Below are 15,944 nucleotides of genomic sequence, written 5' to 3'. Positions count from 1 at the left end.
GTAGAAAAATGCTATGAATAGAATAGTAGCTCCTCGTTTTTCTTGCCGTTTGTGTCGTGCTCGTGGTTTTAGTAGTAGGTGTTGTCGAAAATGCTCCACCACAGCCTCGACCTTTGTTGGTTGTCATAACTTCTGTCTAACGCAGAGATGGTGCTACAGTTCAACAATCCAGCATTAAAGGCATTAAACACTCCATAATGAGCTAGTAAAGCAAAATATATCAGCCAGATGCACGTGGGATTCCCTCGATTGTTGTCTCTCTGACTGACTGCTCTCACGCTTTACAGTTGCCGTGGTGAGGGCGTCTTCATCTGTCTATGAAGCGTCTCATTTGATCTGTTGATGCATTTTCCCTCCCTTGCCCTGGGTTTTTCTCTGACTGTATGGTCTTTTTTTCCCTCCTGTCTGTGTGTTTGTGCCAAATGGACACCCTCACGCAGTATCTTTTTTTACAGAACCAGTGTCATTTTGCTGAATTTAAATGTACAGCTGTAACACTTGGGTAGTTAAAAACGTATTTTTGTTCACAGCACAGAAACCTACAAATTAATTACCTTCGATACAATATATATATATATATATATATATATATATATATATATATATATATATATATATATATATATATATATATACCGTATTTTCTGGACTATAAGCCGCTACTTTTTTCATAGGTTTTCAACCATGCGGCTTATACAAAGGTGCGGCTGTTCTGTGGATTTGTCTTCCACCGCTCGGGGCGCTCTAACCGGAATTAGAATCAAAACTAAGACAAAATAAATGCAAAGAAGAATACGCTACTTCTTCTTTAGCAGATAGAAGTAGGTAGAAGCAGATTTCAAACAGATAAATAATTTATTTTGGTTATTTTCTCTTGGTTCTGTCCCGTTTTAATCAGCAAAGTTTCTGCCGTGTTAAAAGGATCTATTTAGGTACAAACATGTACATCATTTACACTTCAAAATCCTTCTGTACATGTAGTAAATATCTAATCTAACAACAGAAATATCTGCGGCTTGCATATCTTTTTTTTTTAAATAGAGCGGATGCGGCTTATATACAGGTGCGGCTTGTATATCTTTTTTTTATTTTTATTTTTAAAATAGAGCGGATGCAGCCTTATATACTGGTGCGGCTTATAGTCCAGAAAATACGGTATATATATATATATATATATATATATATATATATATATATATATATATATATATATATATATATATATATATATATATATATATATACAAATTAAATTAAGACATTCTTGTATTTCCCTATCACCCATCCATTGATTCAGGAGAAAATGCTCACTGAGCACTTTGACAACTAACACTATGGTGTATCCTTTAAGCAGTCGCTTGTTATTGGTGGGCAGTTATAATAAAGATGCTGTATTTCTGGTGTCCCGTCTGCCCTGTTTTTCAGGTACCCTTGCCTGGGTATGTCGAGGCATTTCCTAATCCTCGTTACCCGCAGGGGAGCTCCACCAGACTGCCTCTGCAGTATAACCAGACACTGGAGCAGCTGCCCTCTGCCCCCAGAACAGCCTCTGAGCAAAGCCTGCCCCAGGTGCTGAAGGACATAGACAACATGCCCCTGAGCAGCCTCTCCACCTCTGCGCTCGTGCAGGCTATCAGGCAGGAGGTGGCCAAGCTGGCGAAGAAGCAGAACGACATGTCCGAGTTCTAGTTTCAGTCCCGCTCCCGTGCGCGGGGGGAGACGCTTAACTCGTCCTCAGCAAAGGCACACGGAGGCGGCCCTCCTTCAGACTGATTTTTAATATTTGTACTGGCAGCAAGGCCGCCGGTCTTCTTTACATGCTGATTAGCCTCTTCTTAACGTCCTTTCACACACAACTGGTGTATTTTAGCTCTTGAATTAATGAATCTGAAAAGGTTATTTTACTTCTCCACGAGAGCAGATTTCATTCTTTGTTAATGACGTTATAAGTAATTACACACATCTTTGTAGATACGCAATATGTCAAAAGCATTTTTTCCCCCCAGTATTAGACAATTTCTGCATCAAATGATAACAGAGAAATGGTAACATTAGTGTCTGTAACTGAAAGGACCAAATTCTGTCAGATGGGTAAGTATAAGTCCCGTTGTTTATGAGCATGTAAAGTTTAAGGACATCATGTATCTAACCTCCTTTCATAGAGAATCGGCTTAAACAAGACGGGCTACGTTAACGTCCATACCATGTCAAAATAACATCTCAGTTTTTGAAAATCCTTCTTTGTAAAGTTTTTTACATCTGAAATGTTAACATAATTCTAACACTAACAGTAATGTTTCTGTTGAGCTTTTAACTGTAGCCTCCGGTTATTAACAAATGGACTAAACAGCCCAACCCAATTCCAGCATCATAAATGATGTAGGTTACAGATGAAAGTTGTGGTTTATGCATCTGAAACGGTTAGTTTATTATCATTGCAATATTAAGGTGCACATTAAGTATGCAAACTTGTTGGCATTGGTTGGTAGTGAAAGAGCTTTTCCTGAAACAGAAATGGGCAGTAATGGATGGTAATTAATTTTATTCAGCAATATGTTTTCCTTTTATTGAAAAAAGGGCAGATAATTTAAATAAAAAGAGTGAAATGTTGGCCTAATAAAAGGTTCTCTAATGGTGTTTTCCGGGCACAAACCCCCCTGTCTGTATGTGAATGCCTACCTGAGTGTGCAGCACTTTTCCCAGAACTTTTTGCGAGACAAAGGTCGGTATGAGTGTTTAACTGTCGACCGTCAGCGTGCCCTGAAATGTCTGATTTGTATTATGCAAAGTGCATACACTATGAATGGTAGACATTTATCTAAAAAAGCTATTTTTGTAACTTTAAATATGCTTAAAAGTGTACTTTAAAAGAGCCAAGCGGTTGTGAAATAAAAACATTGCACATGAATTAGACCAAAATAAAAAAATTTAAAAATCTATATTCATAATTGGGATCAAGGTTCAGTAAACTGCTGGACAGAATACACCCTATATTTTACTGAAATGTGTCTATCGTACTTTTTAAATTTAAATTCCAACCCTTCTGAGAAGAAAACAGGAAAATTGGAAACAATGGGATAAATGCCAGGAGCGTTTCCGCAGGAACATAAAAGAAGGAGGTCAGCTGCATTTGATGAATATCGGAGCAGCGATCCAGCTGACCTCCAAGATGACATTAACTTATTCCTCTTGATGAACTGGCCTGGTGAATTGGCCTTGTCAGTTTATCTTATTTAGTCTTGAAATCAGACCGTGATGAACCACACCAGGGACGGCAAATGTTCTGTATGAACCACTCAGAAAAACCTGACAGAAATCAGAAAATCAATGCAAACATAAAAGGAATTCATATTTTGTTAGAAAGACTTGTATTCATATATAAGATTGATGTTGACTTGTTGACTTGGGAATGGAGCGTGAGGCTGAGAGGTGCATGCACTGTTGGTCTGTAGCATTGGTGCTGTGAAATGTTTGCATTTACACTGAGATGCTGAAGATTGCCTATATTTAATATATTATTACAAATCCCTATGGATAATTTGCAAACTATATTATAATCAATGCTGGAAAGCTGTAAGCTATAATGTAAGGGAGTGAAGTTGCCTTTAAATCATTATTTCTTTTCATAGATCAGAATTGCTTTTTCTGCATTCCTGGTAAATCTATCCTTTTAATCTTACCTTGACTCCATTTTTTGTTGTTGTTGTTATTTTTTATACTCTTGACTTAATGTGTAAGTATGTACAAGCAAATACTATATCTCCCAGTCATCAAGGATTTTGGCATCGCTGGTTTTCCAATGATTCATAATCATTATTCAGAGGAACATTTGTCTCTAAAGAACTGTAGTGAATCGGAGAAATCACTTTTGTGCATACCAGAACAACAATTTTCTCATGCTGGATAACTGAAATAATGAATAAAAAGATTTGAAGGGATTTATTGGTTTTGAGAAATGTTGAGAATTCATTCTACACAATGAAATATAAAGAGAGCTGAACGTATTCAAATTCAGTGTCTTGTTGTCTTCTTTACTGGTTTCCTCATCTTTTTTAATCTACTGCTTGATCGGGTGATCCATATTTGATGTTTCTCAGAGATTGATCCAGCACGTGGGAGGATGAAAGCTGGAGGAAATATTAGCGTCCATGATTGGAATGAAATTAAAAGTTTTATTAGAAGAGCCACCAACAATCACCCGCTTTTACTCTCTGCCTGACATATTATTCTTTGTGATCAACGTCGAAAGATTTGAAATAGTTGATTAATTTAAGCTCTATTTATTTAGTCATCTGTGAAACTGCGTAGCAGGCCTATATATATATATATATATATATATATATATATATACACATCCAGAACTGATTCATACACAGACACACACTGGCCTGCAGGATTCTACCAGACAGGAAAAAAAAGCTTGTTTTCTCCACGTCTAGACCTATAATAATGACTAACACTATATATGGTTCCAGTCACAACGGGGGGGAAAACTTTTAGCACCCCTGCTGAGAGTTAAGTGCAGTGATTCTCAAAATGTGGGACGCAAACCCCTGAAGTGATGAGCTGAGTGATGTTTTGTTTTTTTTGTTTGTTTTTTTTCGTCAGGAAAAAAAGCCCAAATATTTCTGTCAGATAATAATAGTAATAATGATTATGATCATAAAAACCATCATTACTATTATCATCAAGACCTCAGCTAATATTACTAGTGATCATAGTGTACTTAATAGTTAAGTAGCCTTACTACTTATCGAGCATAATCTCAATAATGTTATCATATATATTATACAGTGACTGCATATAATAATAAATAATACATATAATATTATTATATGGTGAACTATGGATGCCCAAAAAGAGTGAAACAGTGGTTTATTAGTGATACTTATATGTTTCTTACAAGTCGCCTCGTGTATGAAAATGTATCTAGCAAACATTTAAGCCCTTGGGATAAACTGGCACCTTCTCTTATCCAGTTTTGCCTCACTAGTGAACCACTACGTCCAATAAGTGAGACGTTAATTTAACATTTCAGGGTTTTGGACTGTAACTAGTTAACTAGCTTAACTGATGATATTCCATCCATCCATCGATTTTCTATACCCGCGTATCCTTTGCAGGGTCACGGGGGTCTGCTGGAGCCTATCCCAGCTACTTTCAGGTGAGATGCTGGGGTACACCCTGGACGGGTCACCAGTCCATCGCAGGGCCACATAGATAAACAGACAACCAGGGCAATTTTATAATGATGATATTGTTCACTAGTCTGTCGTCTAGTCAAACGTGTAATGGTAATAAAAAACTACATTTAAACAGCATTTTTCCAAACAATGTTACAAAGTGTTTAACACAGCAGCAAAGCATTTAATTCAATGCAGCTTTAAAAGCACTCCAAAAATAAAATTAAACTCCAAGTTAGTTCAATTAATATAAAGCCAGTAAAAATAACAATAATAATAATAATTGCTTAGCTAAGAAAACCAACAGATTGCAAAACCTTTCTTTGATGCACCAGCAGGTAAAGAATGTCATAAGGTGAGGGCTCTGATGTAAAAAGCCTGATCTCCCTGTTAGAGGGCCACTATCTTTGGACCCCGGTAAGATGCAAACTAGGGAATATATGGCTAGCCATATAGAGGGAAATTGTTGATTTAAATGACTTAAAATATATATTCATTCATTCATAGTCAATCTTTCCATTTATCCATCCATTTTCTATACCTGTTTTATCCTTTGCAGGGTCACGGGTGCTGGAGTCTATCCCAGCTAATTGCAGGCGAGAGGCAGTGGTTCACCCTGGACAGGTCGCTAGTCTATTGCAGGGCCACATATACAGACAGACAACCAGACACACTCACACCTACGGGCAATTTAAAATCATCAATTAACCTAGCATGCATGTTTTTGGACTGTGGGAGGAAGCTGGAGTAACCGGAGGAAACCCACGCAAGCACGGGGAGAACATGCAAACTCCACACAGAAAGAATCCCACCCGGCTCAGGAGTCAAACCAGGAACCCTCTTGCTGTGAGGCAACAGTGCAAACCACTAAGCCAGCGTGCTGCCTTGTCCATTTTTCCCTGATTTACAAACAGAAATGTCAAGTATTGATTGTACTGGTAATAGATAAATGATACCTTATTTTAAATAGTAAGTCACCCATAGTCTTTCATTCACATAGATTTTAATGGTAGCACTTCTATTGTCACTATTAGCGCTACTTGGAAACCTTGCATGCTGTTGTTGCTGTTACGTTTACAGCCACCATTATCAGTTAAAGACTGCAACTATTATTACAGCTTCTACTACTATGGTAACTGAGCAGTTTACAGTATCAGTCTGTATTATTGCATAAACAGTATTATCACAGGACGAAAACAGGAACAGAACACTGGGGTCATAAACAACTTCTAATATCACAAGATGTGTTTTATCATTACTATATTTTACAATATTTACCACCAGCATAACATAAGGTGACCTTCTGTCACTGTTTTACTACAACTACTATAAATGGAAACTGATGTTGCCATTAATGAGGGAGTGCGTCCATCAGCTGTCAACACCACTTTGACCTGCTGATATTGAAAGAATGTGATATAAAAGATTATGCAAGTATGGAAAGCCAAAAGGATCTATTATTTCACTGTACCACCTGGCGTATAATAAAGGTTGTCTCTTATGCTGTCAGGGATTTATGCACATCACTGGTTAAATGAGTACCAAAAGGGCCAACTGGTGTTTCAAAATGTGGCGTGATCACACGCTTAACACCACGAGGCCTGGTGCTTGAAACCCCGTAGTCACATCTAATGATGATGTCCAGCGTCTGGCTTTTACTGCTAGTTATTTGGAGGTAGAAAGGCCAACGGTGGGCTCCCCAGACATTAAATCCAAGTTCATTGGAACGTAAATAAGGAATTGACTGACTTGTTCCTCAACTAAAGTTACACAAAGACTTTATCTCTATTTTCTTTTCCAGCTTCATACCAGAGGATTAAACATTCATTGGTTCTGTGTTATGGAAACAATAAGTATTAATTTTGAACTTTATCCTAACTCACCAGTATACCTTTCTAATGTTGTTGCACAGACATTGTAAGTCAATATCTGACGGTGTCCTGCATAGGGAACCTGGTATACTCATCACAGCAGCAGCAAAAATTGTGTAATTAGCTCAGTTAGACATCTACATAAAATGTAACATACACATTTATGATGCAGAATTACTACTTCTCATGTCATTAACATCAGGCGGTGCTTATTAAATATATAGTGTACTTATTTAGTGCCTTTTGGTGCTTATTAATCAACTGGTGGTGCTGCAAAGTAGGAGCAATTTGGCTTTCCTTGCCCTTTACAGTCTGTTTTCTTAAAACCACATTTGTGCACACAGTGCAAACTTATAGCCCTTGTGAAAACTCTTCCTTACTACCACGTCAGTTCTGTGCACATATGGAGCAGAGAGTTTTTATTGGGAAATACTCGAATCCCATGCGTGTTCAGTTTCCATGTCCATGTCTGGTTTTCACTTTAATGAGTGAAATGAGTGCACTCTTGGATTTTGACATAAATGTGATTTCATAGAAGTTGCAAATCCAACTCTAAAACCACAGATACAGTAAAACACAAAATAAATTCAATTTTCATGTAATAACAAGATAAAAACAACAACAAAACTCTAGAATTTCAGACATCTATAAATTTTTCCTGTAATACAAAACAGCCAAACTATCCATCCAGCCAGTCTCAGAATTATTATAACCAATATTCACTTAACAACAAACCTTGTGTAATCTCTGTGCATCACATTGTCAATAGAAGCAACTTTTGGCTAATGCTTGTATTGCCAGGATGATTGCCATACCGGAGAAGCCCCGTCTGTGATTTAGCAGAGCAGAAGATATGTAGTTCAACATTTTCCCACTAGGGCTCAGTCTAAAACCACACAAAAATGGGTGTCCGTGCCTCAGTGAGAGCATTTATTTCAAAGGTAAGGTAGTCTTTGTCTCTCTTTCTCTCTCTCTCTCTCTTTTTTTTTTTTAAAAGATCTTTGCATTTTCATCCAAGTTCAGTGTGCCATAAGATTATATATGGAATGAATGTAAATCTTTACTGGAGTAGTGCAGACGATGAGCATCTCCTTCTTTACATGTTAGAGTGTAACTACTTCCTGATTATCAAGACAACAGTATACATTCATGCTTGTTGTTAGTTCAACATTAATTACTTCTCATACATTTATATCCACATTCGGAGTTCTAGACAAGGAAACCCAGTTCAGATTTTTTGGCTTAAACTGAAAAGTTATGTTCACTTAAATTGTTGCAAATTGTTGTTGGCGTGAAGAAATGTTAAGCTGTCATAACATCACACAGAAAATGCTTCGATCGTCTTGTAAAAGATTTGAATCACAAATCCCTTTATCAGTGTTTTTGTGCACACCGTACCTGTAGGTTTGTGACCAGTTTTATATAGTATTTGGCATGCAAAATTATTGTATTACAACATAAAAAATTTGAATAAAATAGACAAACTTGTGGTTGGTTACTGTGAGAACACCACAGATGGTCGACATTTCTTTGGTTTAAATAATCCTAAAAAAAAGTACAGTATTGCTTGTGAAGGCACATCTGGACTTATACTCGCTCTCATATACTTGTGCTTCGCTGTATCTGTCTCCTCCTGATAAGTTATTTTATTTCAGTGACAGGCAGAACACCTGTGAATGCGCATAATCATTTTTAATGTTCTTTTTTCTCCCAGTTAAGATGCAGATACGGTTAGAGCCCATTGTCACAGCCGTAATTAAATGGGATCTAACTATGAAGGCCCATTATCTCTAATAAAGCCTGCATAAAGTAATTACAAGACAAACCTCTGAGCAGATATCAGCGCAGAGATCCGATAAGCCACAGTGGTCAGAGCAAGGACGAGTCAAGAGGGGGAAACATACTTGTAAGAAATTGATTTAAGAAAACCTTCAGCGGCACAAGAAGTGTACTTGCAATGACAGCTCACAAATGGATTCAGATTGCTGGCAGCAGACAGGACTGAAATGAAATGTAACTGGAGTTTCTGTATGGACGCCCTTCTGAGAATTTGACTGATATAAAAAATAATAAACCACTACATCCTTCAATGGTGAAATGACAGTGGATGTAACAACTGTATCAAGATTAGGTTGTGATTTAATCCATATGGGGAATAGAATAGCGCTGAGGTGAATGGGAAAGCTCAATTTTACAACACTCACTCGTGGTCATGAATTCTGGGTAGCGCCTGAAAGAAAGAGGTTTTGAATATGAGTTGCTGAAATTAACTTTCTTGGAAGTGTGGTTGGCATCGAAAGGAGCCAGACGAGGGGATTTAGACATCTGGTCAAGAATCTTCCCAGATACCTTTTAGGGCAGGTGTTTCAGTCACGTCCTTTGGGACAGATCCAATTCCTGACTGAGACATCATATCTCTTGGTTGGCTTGAGAGATATTCCCTGTCACTCTAAACACACATAGACCAAGAAGCTTTGGATAGAAAAATCTGGTCCAAAGTGAGTTGTACCGAATGAATGCATAAATGCATGAATGCCAGGAGGAATGAATAGTTACACTTACAGGATTCTTCACTTTGGGTTTGTGCAAACACCAGTGAAGTGGACTGAAATGGTAGACTGACCAATTTACTGTAAGGGCTTAACAGTCTGCTCCATATTTGTTTATTTTAGAAATAGTGGTACTAAAGCTGGCTGAATCACTCTTCCATCCATCCATCCATCCATCCATCCATCCATCCATCCATCCATCCATCCATCCATCCATCCATCCATCCATCCATCCATCCATCCATCCATCCATCCATCCATCCATCCATCCATCCAACCATCCCAGCCACCTCCTCCAGCTCCTCTGGAGGAATATCCAGGCGTTCCCAGGTCAGTCAAGCGATATAATCTCTCCAGTGTGTCCTGAGTCTTCCATATATTCTCTTTCATTTTATGTAATTCTATTGTTTGTTGGCTAATTCTGTGCATCACAGCAAATTCCAGTCCACCAAAGCAAGCCGCCTCCCCACAGAAGGATCAGAACACTATTATGACTTGACTTGACTTTATAAAGTGTACATAAACTTTGAGTAAAATTCAAATTGTAGCAATACTACGCAAAAATAAAATAAGTGGTGCCCGCTTCAATCTTTTCCGAGTTTAGTTTACCACTTCTTCAAGTCTTGAGCGAGCGACTCTCCAATAACACTAGGGGGTGTCCAAGATACTCAACCAAAGAGTCTCCTGCACCTTACCGCTCAGAAAAAGGGTCTGCTGAGACAGTTTTCTCATCAAATGTTAGCAAGTACACTCTGGTGGTGTATATTACAAAAACTGAAAGCTATTAATGTTTTGGTTCAGCTCATGGAAGGTCCATTAGTGTTAGGAATATACTGAAGAATCTGCTCTCAGTTTCTCATATTTCAAACATGATATCAATATTTAACTATTTTTTCCTTGTTTTGTTTATGTACAGTAGTTAAAATCATATGGATGTGGATTTGAAGGTTATAAAGGTCTCCAAGGAAAACATTAAGACTAAAATATATGCATTCGTTTGATTTTCACATAAATAGCGTTTACTAAGACTTGACATGGGATTTTTTCCTCAACAATGAATGAGTGAATTGAGGTTTGCCCCTGCAATTGTACAAGACTGGTGTGCTGCCAGGCCAATGACAATCAGAGAATCAGTCCGTCCATCCATCCATCCATCCATCCATCCATCCATCCGTCCATCCATCCGTCCGTCCGTCCGTCCGTCCGTCCGTCCGTCCGTCCGTCCGTCCGTCCGTCCGTCCGTCCATCCATCCATCCATCCATCCATTCATCCATCCATCCATCCACCCAATCAACCAAATGCCAAACAAAACAGTAAATCTAAACCCATATGTTTTACTCTTGCCCACTACTTTCTCGCTTTTGGTGGAATTATTTTGACACCATGTCAAAAATACTCTCGGTGAATATAAATGTCTCCCCCCATGTTGCCATATTCGGGCTCCCAGAGGACCATGGCCGGTTTACTTCAAATCAAATAGACATTTTGGCTTTTACTTCCTTACTGGCAAGACGCCACCTTCTTCTCCACTGGAAGTCGACTAAGGCTCCTTCTAGTACCCAGTGGCTCAACGACACCATGTTTTTTCTGAAGCTGGAAAAGATTAAATATTCACTGAAGGGTAGTTGCAACAAATTTTATAATAAGTGGCTTCCCTTTCTTACATTCTTCCACTCTCTCCAGTCCCTGCCTCCTGATTGACGGATCCCCCCCTCCCCCTCTTCTCTCATTCCTCTCTTTCTTCCTCCTTTTTTATTAATATTTTTATTTACTTTTCTTTTGTTTTTGGGGTTTTTTTTTTGTTTTTTTGCTTTGGGTTTTTTGTTTTCTTTTTTTTCTCCCCCTTTTTATCATCTATTTTTTTTAATTCATACTGTTTAGCTTAAATACTTAAATATAACTTATATATAAGAATATAATAATTTTCGTGTATTTGTCATTGTTTTGTGTGGATTTTTTGTTCTGTTCTTAATCAAAAAAAAAAAAAAGGAGGTAGACTGTATATCTTTTTTTTGTTTATTCCTGTTCAACTGTGCCTTACCCCCTAATAAAAATATCAAAACAAAAAAAAAAACAGTAAATCTAATCAATGTTGTCACAGAGCACAGCAGGAGGGGGTACAGGCAAAAGGCACACACACACACACACACACACACACACACACACACACACACACACACACACACACACACACACACACACACACACACACACACACATACACACACACGCTGCAATGTCACAGCAGGCATTAGCATTGGCTTGCTCTTCATCTTTTGAGGACTCCATAAAGCAAAGCTCCCAAAGTAATCATTTTTCATTTATAGGCTATAAAAAGTTAAGGCCACATCTCCATGCTGTCTTTGGAATGCATTCCACGAATGTCTGATTTGGCTCAATAGAAAAGTGTGAGAGGTGTAATGTTTCAGGGTCAGATGTCTCATTTCCCGTAGAAGCTATAATTTTTTTCCCTTTAATTCAGAACGGTGGCCTGTAGCATTTTGTCATGTAGCATCTCTCTTTATGACCTCCCTCTACTTTTGGATCTCAAATATATGGTAACACTCCTTACATAGTACATTTTATTGAAAAAAAACCCCAAACATATATGTTTCAAAGGAGTTATAATAAGCATCTCTATCTATGCATAATATTAGGAGCGTGTTGCGGTTACATTTTGGTTTTTTGCACGTTAGAGCTAAGTTGGAAGCACTTCAGTGGTGAATGGCAGAGTGGCCTCCTCCTTTACAACTGGCTATTTAATTACAGCTCTTTCTTGGTTCTAATGGCAAGTATGGCTGGGATAAATGTTCTGAACAGAGCTGTGGTTGGAGCAGAAACACTGCTGCTGTCTGAGCACAGCGCTTGTTTAGATTAATATCCTCAGCACCTGTCTTTGGGGAAATTAATGGGTGTTACTGTAAGCAGCTCACTTTCTCACCCCTTTTGCCAGCTCTTTCTGCCTTTTTCTGTTGTCCTTATCATACTATCTCTCTGCAGATAAATGGCCTGATGATAAAGACTGCTTTGTGACTTTTGTAGTCAGCAACATTTGGCTCCCCAAACTTAACTATCCACTTCCATGCTCTCATTCTTCACTCATCACGTAGTCCCTCAAAGCTTTTCATCTTCTCCTCTACTCTTCTCCCTCATATGTCCATGTTGGTAGTATTTCCTCCCTTTGACGAAATATTCACTTGACAAGTATTGCAAGTTGAGCTGTTGTCATCTTTTTTACCGGAATGTAAGCAGACTTTCGACCGTTTATATTGATTGGGCGCCATGTTTACCATTGACTGTTGGCTTATGCACGTTGCTACGTAACGTACGTGGAATCGAAAAGGGAATCGTTTGCAAAATTAGCAAACAATTCCAAGGAATTGAAACACTGAGATCTGGTTCTGAACTAGAACCGGTTCTCGACTTCCCATCCCAAATCCCGAGTCCTCTTCTAGTATCTGAGCTGCATAAAATTAATTATTTCTAACAATGTTTGTTTGAGGCCACATCAGTTTGACAAGGGGCTGTATATTAATTATGTTGCCTTAGCTGTTGATGGTATAACATCCTTTTTAGTTAAATTAATTATCATTGCTTTACTTTTTTAAAAAACAAAACAAACTCGTAATTAAATAAGAGGTTTAGTGTGTCCCTGCTTCAAAGCAGTCAAGCAAACTTTCCTAACAGCTGATTCATAGTCCAAGGACAATTTCTTTGTAAATTCTACTTTCCATACAATGACTTACTGTTGCTGTCAGGCGTGAGGGAGTGAAATGATGCAAAAGCTGCAATAAAATCCAGAGAATCTTATTGAATAAGTAAATTCTCTGGGTAGGGGACATGTTGCTTCATTGCTAATGGATCTACTGCTCTGTAAATCACATCACATGCAACCACGACACTACTCTGAGGCAAGAATCCATGGGTAAGAGGAGGAGTCCTTCCCTCCCTTTCTTGCAAGGGATTCACAAAACAAGCAGTACTTAGCTTACTGCGTTCCCTCATGCCTCCTTGGTCTTTGGGTAAATGGACACTTACTCAGCTAAGTGAGGGTGGTATGAATTGCAGTGACTGAGCAGGATCACTTAATGCTCATATCTCAATACACAGGCAGCTATAATGTCTTTATGGATTATATCCCATTTTTTTCTGATTGAAGAAAGAATACCACAGTGGTACAAGTGTTTCTATTATGTGGTAAGCCAAATGAGGAGATGAGTAATAACACTAAAATATAAGCTGTCAAATTTAAATTACTAAATGGAATCAAGATAATGTTGTATCAGTGTTTGCATTTGTATAACATGGGCTGAGGACTTAAGCACATCACAAAACCACAAAAGTAAGCTGGTCCTCTGGGAAGGACAGTTAGATCCACAAGTATTTGGACAATGACAGTTAGCTTTTTCATGATTTTGCCTTCGTACTACCACAGTAAAAAAGTTATCCTGTTCTGACTATATCCCTCTCTCGACAGAAGGGTTGTCAGAGTGGAGAGTCAGAGCCCACAAACAGGTTTGGCATATGTTTTATGGATGCTCTTCCTGACCCAGCCCTGCAAACACACTGTGAGGCAGCCACACCAACCGCCATCACGAAAAATATGTCAATTACCATTCAAGAATTATACCCATTTAAAGCAAGTGACCCTTGTTTTCAAGGACTAAAATATATTTGGACAAAGTGACATAAATATAAGTGCAGTTATTAAAACTGGGATGAAAATCCTTTCCAGTCAATGACTGCCTGAGGCTATGGACATCACCAGATTCTGAATTTCTCTCCTTGTCTCCTTTGCTAGGCCTTCAAACTTTGATGTGTGCCTTTCTGCCTTCAGTTCAGAGTAACTGCAGTGCATGCTTGATTGGGTTGAGACCAGGTAACCTATTTGGTATGTTTCAGGTCATTATCCATCTGCACTGTGAAGTACTCTCCTACTAGTTTGGTAGCATTTAGCTGAATGTTATCAGAGGATGTAGCTCTATATGTTTATAACCTTGCACTCCTGTCAGCAGTGACATCATCAGTAAGCACCCGTGATCCTGATCCATTGACAGCCTTAAAATGAAATTCTACTGCCTCCACTGTGTCTGACACATCGGGTGGTATGCCTTGAATCATCCAATCTCTTCCCATCATTCTGACACAGGTTTATCTTGGTTTCATATATCGAAATAATCTGATTCCAAAACATTTTTTTTGGTTTCTGTTGTTTTTTTTAGCTGTTTTCTGGCAAAGTCTACTCTGACTGTCCTGTTCTTGAATGTTCCCAGGGGAATCCACCTTGTTCTAAATCTTCTGTATCTAAATTCATGAAGGTGTCTGTGGATTTTAGATCTTTACAATGTCACCCGTACCTTTGTCAGAGAACTCTTTGCTCTTTTTGATGTTGTGAAGGGGCTGTTCGTCACCAAGGAGAGGATTCTGAGGTCATTCACTTCAGATGTCTTCCATGAGCTTACAGGTCTTTTGATGTTGTTGAGCTCACCAGTGCTTTCTACTTTTGTAAGAATGTGCCAAGCTGTTAATTTGGCCACACCCAATATTTTTGTTATCTTGCTTATAGTTATATTTTATCAGCCTATTGATGGCCTCCCTCACCTACATTTAGATCTCCTTGGAATAAATATTGGTAGCTTGAGTCAGCTGAAAAAAAGACAACTAATACCAACCAAGTATCAACTCCAGACCTTTTATCGGCTTAATTCATAGTGGAGTAAAGAAGGAATGGAACCACATCTGGTAAATTAACTTCTTTACAGTCAAATTTCCAAATACTTTTGAGCCTCTGAAATAATGGAGTTACTTTCCTTAGGATGCCTATAATTCATAAATGCCATATTTTTGTAAAAACTTTTAAACAAACTAACAACATCTTGATTGTTTGATTTCAAATCTATTGTGATGTTGACTAAAATCTAAATCATAAACAACTCTGTCTTGCTCCAAGTACTTGTGGACTAGCTACATATTGTGATAGTTCATCGTACGGTAGTTTATTTTACTGCTGGGAAAAAAATATCTTAAAATGTTAAATGTGTGCAGCAATTGGGAATTTTTGTTGAGTGGTTTAAAAGAAGTAACACATTTCATGTAAAATAAACCCGTTTTGAGCACACAATTTGTGCTATGTTTTAACACAGTTTGATTTAAAATCTTTCAGTATCAAGTAAAATGATATCCTAACAGAAGTACTGTTATTCCTACTTTGACGTAGAAACAAGGAGACTCAGAAGCTCACAAATGGATTTGCCACATGGACACACTCTTTTAGGTTGGTGCCTATGCTGTTAGGGCACCAATAGTTTCAGAATTTGTTGAAAATTGAAAGAAGCATAAA

The 15,944-nt window shown here is 38.2% G+C and overlaps 1 protein-coding gene across 1 annotated transcript in view; it reads left to right on the top strand.

The window, feature by feature from the left end:
* The window catches only part of kiaa1549lb (KIAA1549-like b), a 93,176-nt gene extending 89,183 nt beyond the window's left edge, over positions 1–3,993 (top strand). The window contains exon 22 of the mRNA XM_061744411.1: positions 1,426–3,993. Coding sequence (XP_061600395.1) covers positions 1,426–1,689 — 264 coding nt within the window. The 3' untranslated portion in view covers positions 1,690–3,993. The remainder of the gene's footprint in view (positions 1–1,425) is intronic.
* The last annotated feature ends 11,951 nt before the right edge of the window (positions 3,994–15,944 follow it).

This window comes from Cololabis saira, chromosome 2, assembly GCF_033807715.1.
Source record: "Cololabis saira isolate AMF1-May2022 chromosome 2, fColSai1.1, whole genome shotgun sequence".
NCBI lineage: Eukaryota > Metazoa > Chordata > Actinopteri > Beloniformes > Belonidae > Cololabis > Cololabis saira.
This window is presented reverse-complemented; position numbering and strand designations above follow the sequence as displayed.